The sequence below is a fragment of the Balaenoptera acutorostrata genome, chromosome 15 (assembly GCF_949987535.1).
Source record: "Balaenoptera acutorostrata chromosome 15, mBalAcu1.1, whole genome shotgun sequence".
NCBI classification, from domain to species: Eukaryota; Metazoa; Chordata; class Mammalia; order Artiodactyla; family Balaenopteridae; genus Balaenoptera; species Balaenoptera acutorostrata.
Genome location: NC_080078.1, coordinates 6,765,953 through 6,782,995, shown reverse-complemented (window position 1 = coordinate 6,782,995; position 17,043 = coordinate 6,765,953). Strand labels below are relative to the sequence as shown.

General features: G+C 46.3%; 1 protein-coding gene across 4 annotated transcripts in view; it reads right to left on the bottom strand.

The window, feature by feature from the left end:
* Window positions 1–224: 224 nt before the first annotated feature.
* Window positions 225–17,043, bottom strand: part of ZKSCAN1 (zinc finger with KRAB and SCAN domains 1) — a 39,718-nt gene continuing 22,899 nt past the window's right edge. The window contains exons 1-4 of one of the 4 annotated variants that reach the window (XM_007186670.2): window positions 9,431–9,493; window positions 3,380–3,875; window positions 2,882–3,074; window positions 225–1,452 (exon numbers count right to left, since the gene is read on the bottom strand). In XM_007186670.2, coding sequence (XP_007186732.1) covers window positions 617–1,452; window positions 2,882–3,074; window positions 3,380–3,778 — 1,428 coding nt within the window. In that variant the 5' untranslated portion in view covers window positions 3,779–3,875; window positions 9,431–9,493 and the 3' untranslated portion in view covers window positions 225–616. The other 3 variants (XM_007186671.3, XM_057528915.1, XM_057528916.1) reach the window with 3 other exon arrangements.

The following is a 17,043-nucleotide window of genomic DNA, read 5'->3' as shown; positions in this document are numbered from 1 at the left end:
CGGGCCTCTCACTATCGCGGCCTCTCTTGTTGCGGAGCACAGGCTCCAGACGCGCAGGCTCAGTAATTGTGGCTCACGGGTCGAGTTGCTCCGCGGCATGTGGGATCTTCCCAGACCAGGGCTCGAACCCGCGTGCCCTGCATTGGCAGGCAGATTCTCAACCACTGCGCCACCAGGGAAGCCCCTAACATACAATTTTTTAATAAAATAGTCCTGAGGCATCACAAGATGTTGTAAGTTTATTCTGAATCGGATTAAACTGTGTTCAACATGGCTCATTTCTTTACAAATCATAATTCTTGAATATACGTTAAAACAGTTAAACAGTTTTAATGTTTCCTCCTTAATTATACCGGATACACAGCAGTTTAACTATACAAAAGGCAATGTCCGCATGGTTTATGGGACTCGAAGTGCGGTGAGGGGACCCTGCTGCAGCCAGCGGGCAGGCGAGGAACCCGCCGTGTCCCCCCACCTGCGCTCTCACTCTGTCCCCTCGACGTCGAGTGAAACGAAATCTACCCCAGAGTTCACATTGCAACTACTGGGCTTTCTCCCTAGCATTCACGTTCTAAAGTTAAAAAAACAAAAACCATCAAGAGAGCATACCTGACAGTTAAGGCCCTTCTCCCTCTGCAGTGTGGACTCTCTGATGTTTGGAAAGATTGGACTTACTACAGAAGGTTTTCCCACAATTATTACACCAATAGGGCTTTTCCCCGGTATGGATTCTATGGTGTTTATTAAAATTGGAGCTGTGGTTGAAGGCTTTCCCACACTCCTTACATTTATACGGCTTCTCTCCAGTGTGGAGTCTCTGGTGAGAACTAAGACCTGCATGCTGACTAAAGCTCTTCCCACACTCGTTACACTGATACGGCTTCTCCCCGGTGTGTATTCGATAGTGTCGAATGAGGCTGCCTTTCCCGCTGAAGGCTTTGCCGCAATCTTTACACTGGTAAGGAGCCTCTTCTGTGTGCATTCGCTGATGTTTAAGGAGGTCCGAGCTCTGACCGAAGGCTTTTCCACACTTACAGTCATAGGGCCGGTCCACCAAGTGTGTTCTGTAGTGAAGGGTCAGGTTGGAGCTGTGGCTGAAAGCTTTCCCACATTTGGTGCACACATACGGTTTCTCCCCAGTGTGTGTTCTCCGGTGTTTAGTGAGATTTGAGCTATTACTAAAGGCTTTCCCACACTCAGCGCATATGTAACGTCTCTCTGCTGGGGCAGGTTTAGTCATTACTTCTCTACCTTTTGAGGAACCTTTGTCTTGGAGAGGAATTTTTGTTCCTCTTCCCTTTTCCAGGTTAACCCACTGCCTTTCTAACCTGGCCTCACATTTGTTGGCAATAATCATGGGAATAGAATCCCTTCTGAATCCTTCTGTGTGAAATTCTTCAGAACTTTCCTGCTTATCTGTTGATTCCTCATTCTGGGTGTTCGACTTACGATCTGAAACAGTAAGTAGAATAAGGACATGTCAGTTGTTTCCTGTCCTGAGAAGAAACTGTTAAATGAGAAATAGAATCACCAGGTGACACTGATGGATTCTAAGGGGTAACCAAATATTGCTCTATGAAGCTACAGTACCACACTGATACAAATAAGTCATTATCAGATCTAGTTTACGATGCCAGACTTTTCACGCAAGCCCCCTACCAGAAGCTATCATGGTATAAGAAGTACATGGTGTTCTCTGCCAGGAGAACTTCGGGTATAGAGGGCAATTAGGCAAAACCAAGCATACTGAGATAGCAGCAAAGGAGCTGGGTGATGCTCAGGTAGAAAGAAACAAGAAAGAAAGATTGTGGAAGGGTCAAAGTTGATAAAGGAAAATAAAAAGGATAATTAAGGGAGAAGAAGCTAGTGGCAAACTCACAAAATCCTTATTCTCACAGAAGCTGAATATAAAAGCAATAAAAGAGAACGTTTGGTCCACTTATAATCATTCGAGTCCCAGATCCTTACTAATTTGAATGACAATACTTAACTCCCATGAGGGTTTAACTCTCATCATTTCACCTACATTGGCTATGTCTTATCATTCTCTTAGTTATAAAGTAACTGTCAAAATCAGACTGAAGCAGTTTAGCTTTTTTAAAGCACTTCACCAGGCAGTCACACCTCTTAAAAATCCACCTAACCATCCACATACACAGAAAAGGGGAGTAAGAGAAATTCACACCGAAAAATGGGCTCCCTTTGAGAAGTGTCATCCCTCGGCAAGTCCAGAAGCCTCAGTCAACAAGGTACTTTCCTCTAAGCCGCCTTCTCCTCGTCCCTCTGTCCCTCTCTCCACCCACCATCTCCTTGCCTCCTCTGCTACCAGCTGCTTCTAGGCTCACCCCCTCCTCACTGTCCACTGCTGACTGAAGCAGCAGCTAAAATCCCTCTCAGTCCCCATGATGAGCAGTCACTTGGCTACACGTACACACTTCCCTTCAAGTTGCCATGAACTATGTGTGGGAAGTAAATAACTTAAGAAAAGTTAAACATTTTAAATAGCTTAATGAGGCATAAGTTGAAAAAGAAATTACCGGGACCATTTCTGCATAATCCCAAACTGTGGATCACAGCAGGTCCACTAAGTCATTAACAGATGAACCAGCACCACCTCTTATTGGTTCATTCAAGCTGTCCTCGCTTCCATGAACAGTCCCCTTACTAAACTCACTTCAACTCTCCCCTTACGAGCGTGTCATCTGTTCCCACGCCAGGACTGACTGAGACACACCTGAGGGAGGAAAGGAACACATTCTGCCTCATCAGCCAGACCAGTTGAGTCAGCCTAGGGGACCACCTCACAACCAGGAATTAGGATGATTGTTTCTTCAACCACAAAGGCCTGGGCACCGAGTGGGGGCCTGACAGATGGTCCTACCTTGAATCTTTCTCAGCTCTGGAGTGAAGTCCTCCTCTTCACCAGTCTCTTGGATGTAGAGGGGCCCCCAAGACTCGTATTTGTAACTGGTCTCCAAAGACCGTGGCTGCGGGCTGCTCAGGGATTCCTCCACTGTTCCTGAGGATGCCATCTTCTCCCACCACTGTTTCTGTTCACTGGGAGGCGGTGAGGCCTAGAGACAATTAGGAACGGCTGGGTCTGTGCACAGCTCACTTTAAGAACCAGAACAAAAGAAAACCTCATGACAGCTATGTAGAACCTCTAGGAAAGAGGAAAGAGAAAAGAAAAGTATCCATCCCATTCAACTCCCAAGGGTAACTCCCTAATTCCATATAGGATAGCAGAAGAAAAACAGGAGGAAACATGGTCTAACTCAGCGGAAGGTCCATTCAGTTATCCTCAGTGTGTGAACAAACCCGCTCCTGCCTGGACTGCTACGCTTGCAATCTCACAGAGTAAAAGGTCTCCCCAGCCTACCTGCTGTGCTGGCTCATCCAGCTCTCGCTCCAGATCTTCCAGGAGAGTGACGGCCTCTTCAGCGCTCTCCGGGCAGTGCTCCTGCACCCAGGCCTGGAGCTCCTGGGGCAGGATGGTCAGGAACTGCTCCAGCACCAGCAGCTCCAGGATCTGCTCCTTGGTGTGAATCTCAGGCCTCAGCCACTCACAGCAGAGCACCCGGAGCTGGCTGAGGGCCTCCCGAGGGCCAGGGGTGTCATGGTACCCAAACTGCCTGAAGCGCTGGCGGAACATCTCCAGGCTGGGAAGGCGCTTCCCTTTCTCCTCCTCCTCCTCCTCGACCTTCACAATCACAGGCCCCTGCTCTTGTGGAGTTCTAGGGCCCAGAACTGTGGCCATGCCCAGTACCTTGGTCATCATATAGGTACTGCAGAAACAGTGTCACTAAAATGGGGCTCTGTGTAGCAGGAGTACTGGTTCCTTTGGGTTTCTGGTTCTTTAGGGCTACACGTTAAACCTATGAAAATATGGTTACCATAAAATTACCAAAACAAAAAGTATGTATGCTTTTTGGTCTTTATAGCCACACCTTTAGCACAGGAAATGGTGGAAATTATGGCCATCGTAAAACTACCATATAACAATGACTGTCAAATATCTTCCTGGAGTCAGCTCAGGATATCCTATTTTGATTTGACTTTGCCTCCACTCTCTGAAAAAGTGCACTGTGGCTCAACCCTACTCCTGCATATATGTCTGAAGAAAATGAAAACACTAATTCAAAAATATACATGCACCCCAATGTTCATAGCAGCATTATTTACAATTACCAAGATATAGAAGCAATCTAAGTGTCCATCAACAGATAAACAGATAAAGATGATGTGGGGTGTGTACCTGTATACACACACACACACACACACACACACACACAATGGTATACTAGTCAGCCATAAAAAAGAGTCAAATTTTGCCATCTGCAACAACATGTATGGACTTGGAGGATATTGTTTAGTGAAAAGTCAGACAGAGAAAGACAAATACTGTATATTATCACTTATATGCAAAATCTAAAAAATTTAAAAAACTAGTGAATATAATAAAAAAGAAACAGACTCACAGACACAGAGAACAAACCAGTGGTTACCAGTAGGGTGAGAGAAGGGGAGAGGGGTGATATAGGGCTGGAAATTAAGAGGTACAACCCACTATATATAAAAGAAATAAGCTACAAGGATATACTGTACAGCAAAGGGAATATAGCCAATATTTTATAATAACTATAAATGGAGTATAATCTTTAAAAATTGTGTATCACTGTGTTGTACACTTGTAACTTATATAATATTGTACATCAAATATACCTCGATTTGGAAAAAAAAAAAAGAAAAGCACTGTGGCGTAAGCTTAAAACTAAATTTAAATTAACTTTGCTCCAAAAACTGTTTCAGAATCTTACAACTCCTGAGATCTCAACAGGCCATCTACTGGCCAAATGAAGTCTGTCTAAACCTACAACTTTTAGCTTCAGCATTAAAAATTTACTAGTTGAATGACAGGGCTAGTTAGCAATACCAGGAATCATGTTAGAAGCCTGGAATTAACTAGCATATTTTTAAATGATTGAGCATAGTTAGTGATGTAATTTGAGCTTCACTTGACCCATTTTAAGCAGGGCGTACTCTTGTTTTAAAATGCCATTTAGGGGCTTCCCTGGTGGCACAGTGGTTGAGAGTCTGCCTGCCAATGCAGGGGACACGGGTTTGAGCCCTGGTCCGGGAGGATCCCACATGCCGCGGAGCAACTGGGCCCGTGAGCCACAACTACTGAGCCTGTGCGTCTGGAGCCTGTGCTCCGCAACAGGAGAGGCTGCGATAGTGAGAGGCCCGCGCACCGCGATGAAGAGTGGCCCCCGCTCGCTGCAACTAGAGAAAGCCCTCGCACAGAAACGAAGACCCAACACAGCCAAAAATAAAAAAATAAATTTAAAAAAGATCATCATGTCCAATATAGTAGTAAAAGCACAGGTTTTAAAAATAAAATAAAATAAAATGCCATTTATGTTTAGCTTTCACAGAAAGACAAGTGGAATGACAAGAGATTAGACTAAAAGCAACCTATATTCTTTCAGAGGTATTTCTTTTGATGAGACACATACTGCTGAGAGGAAACTGAAGGGAGAAATTAAACCACAATAGACAGCACAAACAAAAGATGTTTAAGAGTATTTTTTCTTTTAAATTTTAAATATTCTATATATTTGTCAGCTGATACATTAGAATACTGAAAACATCTATAGTAAATATAATTACTTCCATTTTCTTCATATGCCAAAAAAGTGAAATCCATTCACTCAACATTTGCTGAATACCTGCCATGGGCTCGACGCTAGGACTGCAGGGATGCCTAAGACAGATACACGCCTACCCTCACACAGCTTTCAAGTCGTGGGGGAGATGGAAAAGAAGTGAGTAAACAGACAACAGAATCACTCTATCATTACTGGCATTCATTAAATATAGTACTCTGAAAGAAAACTACGTAAGTTAACTAATTTTACACACGTGTGACTGGCCTTCCTGATGAGCATATTTTCAAACCCTTTCCTGTCACACAGGGGTTCCCGTACTGGATTCGAATAATGTAGACCAGGAAAACGCCAGCGGTCTCAAGAAATAGCCAAACACGTAAAAAGTCTATGTGGGTGTTCATTACATGAAATTATATTGACAACAATGGTAGAGACCATAAAAAGGATGTATAAATGGCTTATAAAAGCTGAAGACGAGGGAACAGGAGTTGCAGATAACCTAAAGCTAAGGCATTTAAAAAGTTGAGTATGCTAATTTCTAACATGCGTGTCAATCTCCATGGATCTGGCTTGACAGCACTTGAAATACCATCTCGCACACACACTCATAATATACACACAATCACAATGAAGGAAAAAGATAAAAACACGAACAGTGATATTTCTGGGTTACAGAATTATGAATGATTTCAATTTTTTAAAGTCTTTTTTTTATTTCCTAAATTTTCTATAATGGGTATTATTACTTTTGTAGCCAGAAAAGTCATAAAATCTCCAAACGGATCATAAGGAGTTTTTAACAATTAAAACAGATTTTACTTCTAATGCCCAAATTCCATGCCCTTCAAAAAAAGAAACCCAGGAAAACAAAAAAGCAGCAATTCCAGCCCATGCAGAACCTTCCAAAAAAGGTACATTTATGTTACAGCTTTTATATCAGACATTTAGTTTCACACATTTAGTAAATATGTATTAAAAACATGTATTTTATATGACTCTTCCCCTTTATTTTTGTAATCAATTTTGGTAATTAAAAAAATATAGGAAGTGGGGTTCTAGGAATAAAACCTCAATATGTGACCTTGCCTTTAGGAGAAAGTCAATAATTACCAGCTGCTAATTAGTTCAGAACTCTCGGGACGCTAGCTGGGACTCCCCTCTACTGTACCCAAATTCTGAAGCATCCTATGAGGCGCCAACAGCTATTCCCACACAGTGGACCAGCATCAGCACTGAACACCCGTTTATGCTTTCCTCTGCACCCAGTACACTACTGAAGCTCCCAAGTTCAGGATTACTTGAAAACTGAGTGGGGGTTGGGGGTGGTGGTGGGAAGCACTGCCATCTAGTCTCTTAAAATAAAGGCATTAGCACCAAAGGCTAAAATAACCTAAATATAGATGTAGCAGCGCAGGGAGCATTCCTTAGAAATCCTTTCAAGTGGACCTCCTAAGTGTTGGAATAACTTTGTAACATAACTGGTTACAAAATTTCCCACTCTCTTCAGAGGAGGGCACCCCAAGAACAGGAAAGACTGCTCAGCTTCTGGGATCCAGCCTGGGAAACTCTGCAAGACACTAGGAGTTATAACCCAGCACAGGAGGCATTAAATAGGGAGTGTCCTATATCACGTTCACATGGGATCTGTTCCCAGAAGTTGGCGAGTTCAAACTCACAGATGCCACTATATCACACAATCGCCTTTGCAAAACACATACATAGTAATAATTAAAGAAGAAAGTTTCCCTAGATGTTGCTGCTGGGCAACTGGCTGGGCTGGCTCAATAGCTCAGTGGTTTATTCTAGCACACCAGTTTTGCAGTGCCCACAATTCAAATTCATGCCTCAGCAAGGCCACAAACAAGTGGAGGCCTGGGTGCTTGGAGCCTTCTTCCTAACTGTACTCACTCTTTGGAGAGTTCATCCAGTTGCGTGGCTTTAAGTACGATCTATATACTCAACAGCCGCCAATTTATCTGCAGCCTGGACCTCTCTTCTGAACTCCAGACTCACACAACAAACTACCCACTTGACGTTGCCACCAGCATGTCCAGTGGCACCTCAAGCTTAACACGCCCGAAACTGTACTTCCCATCTTTCCCCCAAAGCTGCTCATCTTAGTTAATGGCAACTCCACCGTTTTTTCCAGACCAAAAAAACCTGGGCAACTCCATTGTTCTGTTTTTCAGACCAAAAAAACCTGGTCACCCAACTCGTCCTTCACATTCTGCACACAATTCATGAGCAAATCTCTACATCTAAGAGATTCAGAGTTCGCTACCTCCAACACTGCTGTCCCACCAGCCCATCATCTGTTGCCTGTTAAATACAAGTCAGATCACATCATTCCTCTGCTCACACCTTTCAAGGCTTTGTGTGTCATACAGAGTAAAAGCCAAAATCATCACAAGGCCAACAAGGTCTCAAAGATTTCAGCCCCTGTTGTCTCTCAGATCTCCTTGTCTCTTGTCTGCCTCTAGCAAAGCCAGTATTGGTCATGACCACATTGGTCATGTTTAGTTTGTCTAAAGGTTCATTAGGGATGCCCTCAAGGTCTTAGCTTTCGAATTTTTCTTAATAAGGTGTTTATAAAATAAAAAAGCATGTGAATAGAAAACAGAGGCTTCATTACTCACACTGTCTTCAACCACAGTGAACTATTTTAAGCTCGCTAGAATGTTTAGCACAAGAGGTCCATCAAGGAAAAGTTCATGGTCTACTACAAGCAGAGGCCTCTGTTCTGTTCCGAGGTTTCCCCCCCCCCCCTCTTTTATGCCGATTTCCCAAAGCTTATATGCCCTTATCAAAGTGTCCCAAATCCATTCTAGAACAAGATGAGGTATAAATAAACCAAGTTATTACAGTCTAACAATTTAACACGACTTACCAATTAATACTAGAATGCTTTTGACATACTCATTCTGTACCTGAAAACTCCTACGCAGGCAAACTTGATAATTCATGAGGCACAGATTTCTACTGCTGGACAGTTCTAATTGTTACAGGTTTTCTTTAAACTGCACCAAATTCTGCATCACTTTTTATCTTCTTTCTTCACTGATCCTAGTTTGGTCCTAGACCAAAACTTACTTTCTCCGTTGTAGGCTTCCAATACCTGAAAACAGTTGTCTTTTCTTCACAGTTCTTTCAACTGCTCCTTATATAAGAGGTTTCCAAGTACCTCACTCACCAGACCACCTTTCTCTTGACAAACTATTTACAAATAAAAGGCCCTCTAAAAATGTGTTTCCAAACTGGAGCAGATCCCTGTTACGTGCTTTCTAACCTGAACAAAGCCCTCCCTATTCCCTCCCTTGGAACAGACACTACCCAGGACTTCTGAGGCCCAGTTTCTCACACGAGGTCCCCAACCCCCTCGGGCGAATTCTTATCAATTAGCCTTGAATTCGGACCGCCTACTGAGAGCCAGGGAAAAAGAGAAAGAAGCCCCACTCAGACTGACGGGCCGTTCGGCTCAGGGAGTGCAGAGAAAAACTGCTCTGGAACACGAAAGAGACCAGCTTTCCCTTTTTAAACCCCTGGCGGGGTGCGTGGGAGACGGGGGGAATGCTTTCAAGGGAGCAAATGCCTCCGCCGTCTGGGGCTGGGCAGGGACTGGGGGCTCCTCCCACCACCCTCCCAGGACCGGTCTGGGGAGTCCCCACAGGCCACAGCTGCCTAACCCACTCGTCCCTCCCCGCACCCTTCGGCGGACACTCCCGCTTCCGCCCGCCACGCGAACCGGAGACCGGGAGCCTCACCGTGAGTCAAAGCCGCTCGGGCAGCTGAACACCTCGACGCTCACCGCCGCCGACGCAGCCGGAAGTGCGTCATAGCCCCGCCCGCGGAGAGCTGTGCGGGGCCGCAGAGTCCCCTCTAGGAAGTTGGGAGGTCTTTTTGGCATCTCGTTGTCTCGGGTACTCGGGAGGTCGAGGAGCGAAAGCGACTAGTGGAGGCGCCCTCGCAATGTGAACAGGCGGGGACCTCTTTCCCATTCCTTTTTTTTTTTCTAACCAAGGAGGGACCAACCAGATGATGTCTTGGCGGTTTTCGCACCCCGCCCCCGACGCCCCGGGCCAAGGACAGGCGTGGGCTCGGCGCGGCGGCCTCGGTCCTCCTCGTGGACTTCAGAGGCCGGTTCCCCTGTGACCCTCAGGCTGGTCACCGCGTGAGAACTCGGCCCCCGTTTATGGACGCGGAGCCCCACGCTTAGCCCACGAAGCCCGAGATTCAGTTATCACACTCAGATGCCCGGCGGCATCCACCTGAAGTAGCTGTGCCCTTGGGGCTTTGCGGGTTCGAAACTTCCTGGGGAGAAATCTCTGAGGCCACCTTCCAGAGGCTCCTGATGCTGCAGGACTTGGTACAGAGGTCCTTGCCTACATTTTCCCCCGCCGCTGTTGCTCAACTGCAGGTTACGGGACTGTAGATTCTCAATGTTTTCGATCTCAGCCCCACCCCGTCCGGCCCTCACTGAGTTTGCTTTCGCCTGGTCCCTCAAAAGGCACACATGTTGAGGGACAGCAACGTGCCTGCGCAGGGAATACCGTGTCTGAATGCACCATAAATTTGTAGAGATGAGACGTTTTTCCCTGATGTTTTCTATGATCATTTAAATTTAAAAAAAAAATTCAAAGACATACAAAAGATCAACAGTGAGTCCCCTATGTACCAACTGACCAGTTTCAACAGTTATCACACAGTCAGTCTTGTTTCATTCATTCCCCCACGCACTGGTCAGACGTCTAAGATGGGCCCCTTCTGGGTGGCACACGTTAAGAGGAGTGTTCAAAACCCAGTGATCATCCAGAAATGACAAAATCATTGGGAGGTGTGAGCTCTGAACACCATGCCGTTCCACCTAGGAGAATCTGGAGAATTTTTCTTACCTTAGGTAGGAGAGGACAAGGGGAGAATGAGAGACAAAGCAGTCTTAGTTTTCAAATTTGTGAAGTGTCATCACTTGAAAATGAAGTCTGTCTTCTGGGGCCCAGAGGACAGAACTAAGAGCAATGAATGGAAATGATAGAAAAGTTCAATACAAGGAAGGACTTTCTAAGAGAGTTGCTCAAAAACGGCCACTTCCTGCATCATCTTGTGCTGCTTTGAAGTGGGAGAGCCCTGGGAATGGGGAGGACAGGAGTTTTGCAGAGTGAATTTTGGGGCTGGATGACCTACAGCTTGCCCCAGACTCCTGTTAGTTTTTCCCTTCACCTCCAGCCCCAATGGCATTCATTCACCATTACCACTCCCTCCACACACTTCCTCTGAGTACTTACTGTGGGCCGGTACTGTGTTAAGCACTTGGTTTCAATTCTTTATTGCTGCATAAAAAACTACCCCAAAACTTAGTGCCTTAAACACAACAATTATCCTGACTTCTTCTAACTCAGAGGCAGTAAGGGGCTTAAACTCTGAAGAAAGAGCCAAGTTTGAATCTTGACTTTCCCACATCTCACTTGTATGACACTGGAGAAGTTACTTACTTTCCTGAGCCCTCGTTTCCTGATCTACAAAACAGAGATTTTAATATTTCACAGGGGTAAGTATTCTCAGGATTATAATGTTTCAAAGGATTGATAAATTGAAGATAAATGTGTGTAGCAGATTGTTTCTAAAAATAGTCACAACATAATCTCCCATCCCACATGCTCTTTTGCAATGTGGCCAAGAGCTAGATATAACAGAATCACTCGGGCTGAGGGGGAAACCAGAAACCTCAGAAACCTGCATAGTTCCATGAGCCACACGTGTTTCGTTGTTGTTGTTGTTGTTTGGTTTTTTGGCCGCGCTGTGAGGCTTGCAGGATTGAACCCATGCCCTCTGCAATGAAAACTCAGAGTCCTAACCACTGGACCGCCAGGGAATTCCTGAGCCACACATGTATTGATGCCTTGGCAGTGCTCTGTCCAACCTCTTAGACAAAAGGATCTTTGCCGAGTCATGCAACCAGTAAGTTGTGATGTTGAGGCTTAAAGGAAATCCTTCCCGTTCCAAGCCCATCATTCTTTCTACAGCAAAGGGCCTAGAGTTGCAAAATACTGATGGCAAAAGAGACCTTAGGGAAAAGCTGGTTAAACTCTTGTTTTCAGATGAAGAAACCCACCTGTGCCTGAAGAGGTCAGCTCGGAGGCACACTAGTGAGCTAATTAGTAGCAGAGCTGAGAGTAGAATCCAGATGCTCTAATTCAATCCTGTGTCCTTACTATATCTCAGCAGATTAAAAAGATCAATATGCTCCCATCCAAATCAGACTGTGGTAAAATAAGTTAACTTACGTGATCCATTATCATCTATTGATATAACCACGGCCACATGACAAAACCACAAGAGAGCAGACGAAGGAAAAGTTAGCCATTGCGGCTGGTGGCTCTGCATTTCTTCTTCAGAACAGTTTTGACTTCCAAGAGCCTCATACTCTTCCAATGAATTCATTCCGCAAACACTTACCAAGAACCTACAGTGTGTCACCCATTGGCTTCAGGCACAAGGAGAAAATGAAAAATGAAAAATACACGTAGTTCTTGGCAGATACGTAAACAAATAACTATGGACATGGTCCATAATAATAGGTGGTCCATGATAATACAGACGAGAGCACTAAATGGTGACTAAGTGACGTGTCATCTTGGGGATGCACAGTGTGATGTCTCCTAACATGCAAAGCTCTGTGGCAGGGAGTTTACTAGAGGACAGTTCCCGCCTTTTGGAGAATTCTACTTGCTAAAAGTTCTTTCAATTAAAGCAAACATCTAGGGGACTTCCCTGGTGGCGCAGTGGTTAAGAATCCGCCTGCCAATGCAGGGGACACGGGTTCGAGCCCTGGTTCGGGGGGAATCCCACATGCCGCGAAGCAACTAAGCCTGTGCACCACAACTACTGAGCCTGTGAGCCACAACTACTGAAGCCCGTGCACCTAGAGCCCGTGCTCCACAACAAGAGAAGCCACCACAATAAGCCCGTGCACTGCAACAAAGGGTAGCCCCCGCTCGCTGCGACTAGAGAAAGCCCGCACGCAGCAACGAAGACCCAACACAGCCAAAAATAAATAAATTAAAACAAACAAACAAAAAGCAAACATCTGCTTTCTTGTAATTTCAACTCATTGATCCTAGTCTTTTTTTTTTGGCTGCACCACAAGGCTTGTGGAATCTTAGGTCCCCGACCAGGGATTGAGCCCAGGCCCTTGGCAGTGAAAGCACAGAGTCTTAACCACTGGACCGCCAAGGAAGTCCCACATTGATCCTAGTCTTGATTGATCTTTTTCTCTCACAAAATGCATGTAGTTGTTCTTGTCAGCCCTTCAAAATATTTGGAAACTACCATGTGTGACTGTCCCAAAGACCACCTACAACAGTTCTATGATCTTGTCTGAAAGTTGCTTCTGAATCTTGGAATGTGAAGTGTATAATGACCCTCTGAGGGTCCACGGTTCCTCATTTAAATGACCTCCATACTCTCCCACTTAACTTTCTCTGCATTACTCGGTTTTCTTTTGTCTTTTTTTTTTTTTTTAATTGGAGTATAATTGCTTTACAATGTTGTGTTAGTTTCTGCAGTACAACGAAGTCTTTTGTCTTGAAAGATTATTTGGTTTGAAAAAGAAAAAGACCCCGCTTTGTAGCAGAGATCTGGAAGGGGAAAAGCTACGCTGGTTACTGCAGGTCTGGGGTCCCTCCCTCCTCTTCCAGCAGGGAGGTCGTCGTTCTCTCTAAAAAGGTTGCTTTCTGGATCTTCCTCGCTCAGTCTCACCATCACTTACTTTTGCTGCCATCACTATGCTTGGCCAGCAGAGGTTGATCAAACCTGGGTTTCTTTTAGAACAAGGCAAGCTCCTCACCCATCACAGCTCTGAAAACTTCTTTTTTCTTCCCAGAGGGAGTCCACCTGTACAGCCTGTTGGGAAGCTGCAAAGACATTCATTCAGCTAAAGAAAATGAAAAGAGAATAAAGGTGATGTAGTTGGACAACCCCATAGCTTAGAGCTGGAGTGCTGTTGCTAATGAGCCTTAGAGGACTTGAAGATGCAGCTTAATTATCTGGAAAATGGGCATAATAATAACCTGCTCTGACAACTTCAAAGCGTTTGGATCACATGAGAGTGAACTAGCTTTGTAATTACCTGTACCAATAGTAAGGACATTTTCATCTTCAAAACTCTTGGCTACCATTTTATTTCTGATCTCTGTTTTAATGTCAGCGCACTGCCCTCCCCCCCGCCCTGCCCTAGGATGTGGCTCTGCCCATCACAGATCCTTTTTTGCTGTTGTTGTCCTACCCCCTCTGGAGAGGGCCACTTGCCTTCTTAACAAGAGACGGTAAAGTTTCCCGCCAAGGCTTTTACAAGAGCAGGTTGCCGGCTTGTTCCCCGTTGTTGGTGGAAGATCCCAGAAAAAAATTGCATAATCTCTGAGTAGGAGATCACCAAGGGCATCCAGCCCAGCCCTCCCCCCTTGCAAAAATCCCTTCCTGCCCAGGACCCCTGGGTGTCATACCTGACCTGATTCGATGCAGACACCTGCTCTGGCTGGCTCTGCAATGAGGTTCCTTCTCCCAGCGTCTTCCACTAGGGCCATTCCTTCTGGGTGTGCACCTTGGGCCCTGCAGAACCCTGGGGCCACCAGTCATCTTCTTATCAGGAGTTGTACGGTTATCACAACTCGCTAGCACAAGGCAGGCAAGTGTCTTGAGGAAGGGGTGCCTTTTTCTAATTTCCCCAAAGTCCTGGTAGCAGCTGGGAAGAGCTGGCTTTACTTATCTGCCTTACTCACTGCAGGACCTCTTTCTTTTTTATTATTCCTGACACCCAGCACATGGCCTGACAATAATGCTTGTTGAAAGGGATTTAGATTGATTTCTTGGAGGCATGCAGAACAAACTGAATGCCTCTTCTACATGACAGGCCTTTAGATACTTGAGGGCAGAGACCAAGTTCCCATGTGTTTTCTCCTCACCAAGCAAAACCATTTATTGCACACCTGAGGTGGTTTTGGTTTTACCATCCTGCGGTTGGTCTGCCTCTCTTTTAAAATGTGCAGTCCAGAACCAAATGCAGGGCGCACGATGACAGAAAATCCAGGCAGGGGGGAGTCATGCTAGCACGTGTGTGTTCAAGCATCTGGAGTGGAGGCCGTGCCAAAGACACCTGAGACTTGGAGGCAGTGGTGGTGACTACTGGTGAAGGGACGTGCATAGTTTGGGACAAGAAAGGCCTCTTAAACCTGTGCAGTAATGCCCATGACTCCAGAGGAAATACCATTCCCTGGAGGATTTGGAATTGCAAGAGCTGAAGAAGGATTGGGGTATGGGAAAGAATTGAGTAGGGATTGGTGCAGTTTGAGAGACTCAGAGGCCATGTGAAGTTCTGTCCATAACATAGGGGACTGTCATGGGTCCCAAATTTTCACAGACCTGATTTCAAGGTAATGTCTTTTAGGGACTCATGGGATGGAGGACTCTGCCAGCATGTTTCACTTAAAGAAGGGAGACTTTTGTGAGGGGTAAATTAATATTCAGGAAAGAGTGAGAGGACCATGGAGGAAATAATAGCTAGTATTTCTGGAACACGTAGGTCAGGCACTGCTGTAGCTGCCTTACATGTAATGGCTCATTTAATGCTTATAACGCTATGTCCATTTTGCAGATGAGGAAACTAAGACACAGCACGTAAGTGGTAGATGAAGGATTTGATCCTGGGCACACTGGCTCCAGTGCCTGCGTGTGTAACCACTATGCTAGGCCGCTCCATAAACGTAGTTGTGGGATCACAGAGGTGGCGTATGTAGGTGGGAGAATAACTGAGCTCAGAAAGGACATGAAGCAGTGGATAGAACCTGATTGCTGGAGTCAGACACACCTCGCTTTAAATCCAGCTCTGCCACTCATGGGGTCAGCTGCTTCACGTTACGGGCCTCAGTGTCCACATCTGTATAATGGGGCAACTGTCTCTGCAAAGTTGATGTATGGATTAGAGAAACCTCATGGTTGTTATTATTCAGGCGTGAAGGAGGAAGAGAGAGAGGAGTTGATGGGCAGTGCAATGCAAACAACTGACAAGGTTTCAAGGAAATGTCAAATGCTCTAGAAAAGTAAGGGAGAATGAAGACGAGAGAAAGGGCTCTGTCGAGAACACTGGTGACCTCTAATGGTGCCATCTAAGTGGCTGGGATGAGAGCTGAGTTACAAGGGAATTCCCTGGCTGTGCAGTGGTTAGGACTCTGTGCTTCCACCGCAGGGGGCAGATCCCTGGGGAACTAAGATCCTGCATGCCGTGCAACGTGGCCAAAAAATAAAAAGACACACAAAAAAAGAATGTTAAAAAAAAAAAGAGCTGAGTTACAGGGGCTTTAAGAGGGAGGAGATCAGCGGTGAAGAGATGAAAACAGCAGTTCTGGTCCACGTGGCAGAGGAATTTGGTAGCTAAAAGGAAGGGTCAAAGTCAAACCAAAGATTTTTAAAATTTGCTTTTGCTCCTTAAAGCTACAAGTTTGTGCTTATTTAAATGGAGAACAGGTACTGAGGGGTGAGGAGGAGGCTGGAGGCACTCGAGAGCAAGGCCACATCCCTCGGCAGGCAGCAAGGGAGGGGTTCCAGGGAGCAGGGAGGACCAGACAGCGAGGCATCGGGATGGCCTGAGGCCCCTGGGAGAGCATATCAAGGGGGGTCTGCTGAGAAAGGGTGAGGTAAGGCCATGGTGGGCCTGGGAGCTTGGGGAGCAGGGGACACCAGGACAGCGGCCCCACGATTACGGCAGAGAGGCGGGTAGGCTAGCAGGGGACACCGGGACAGTGGCCCCAAGATTACGGCAGAGAGGCGGGTAGGCTCGCAGGGGACACCGGGACAGCGGCCCCAAGATTACGGCAGAGAGGCGGGTAGGCTCGCAGGGGACACCGGGACAGCGGCCCCAAGATTACGGCAGAGAGGCGGGTAGGCTCGCAGGGGACACCGGGACAGCGGCCCCAAGATTACGGCAGAGAGGCGGGTAGGCTCGCAGGGGACACCGGGACAGCGGCCCCAAGATTACGGCAGAGAGGCGGGTAGGCTCGCAGGGGCGAGGGTCGTGGAAGGGCCACATCTGCGGATTTTCCCCGGGCAGCTTTCTGTAACTAAGGCACAGGAATGGAGGGAGAAGGAAGCTACCAGGGTTTGAACTGGACACAGTGAAAGGCTGAGATGCTCTTGGAAGGTAACCTTGACCCTTACGACTCCTGGGGCTCTTGTCTACACTGGGGACGCTGGAGTCTCTGGTCCTCTCCACACCCAGCCGTTAATGAACTCAGGACCAGAATCTCTCACAGGGCCCGTTGTCCACAGCAGTGACCAAGTTCAATAATGCACTGGATTTCTTCCAGCTTCTGTCTACCCTGCTGTTCTC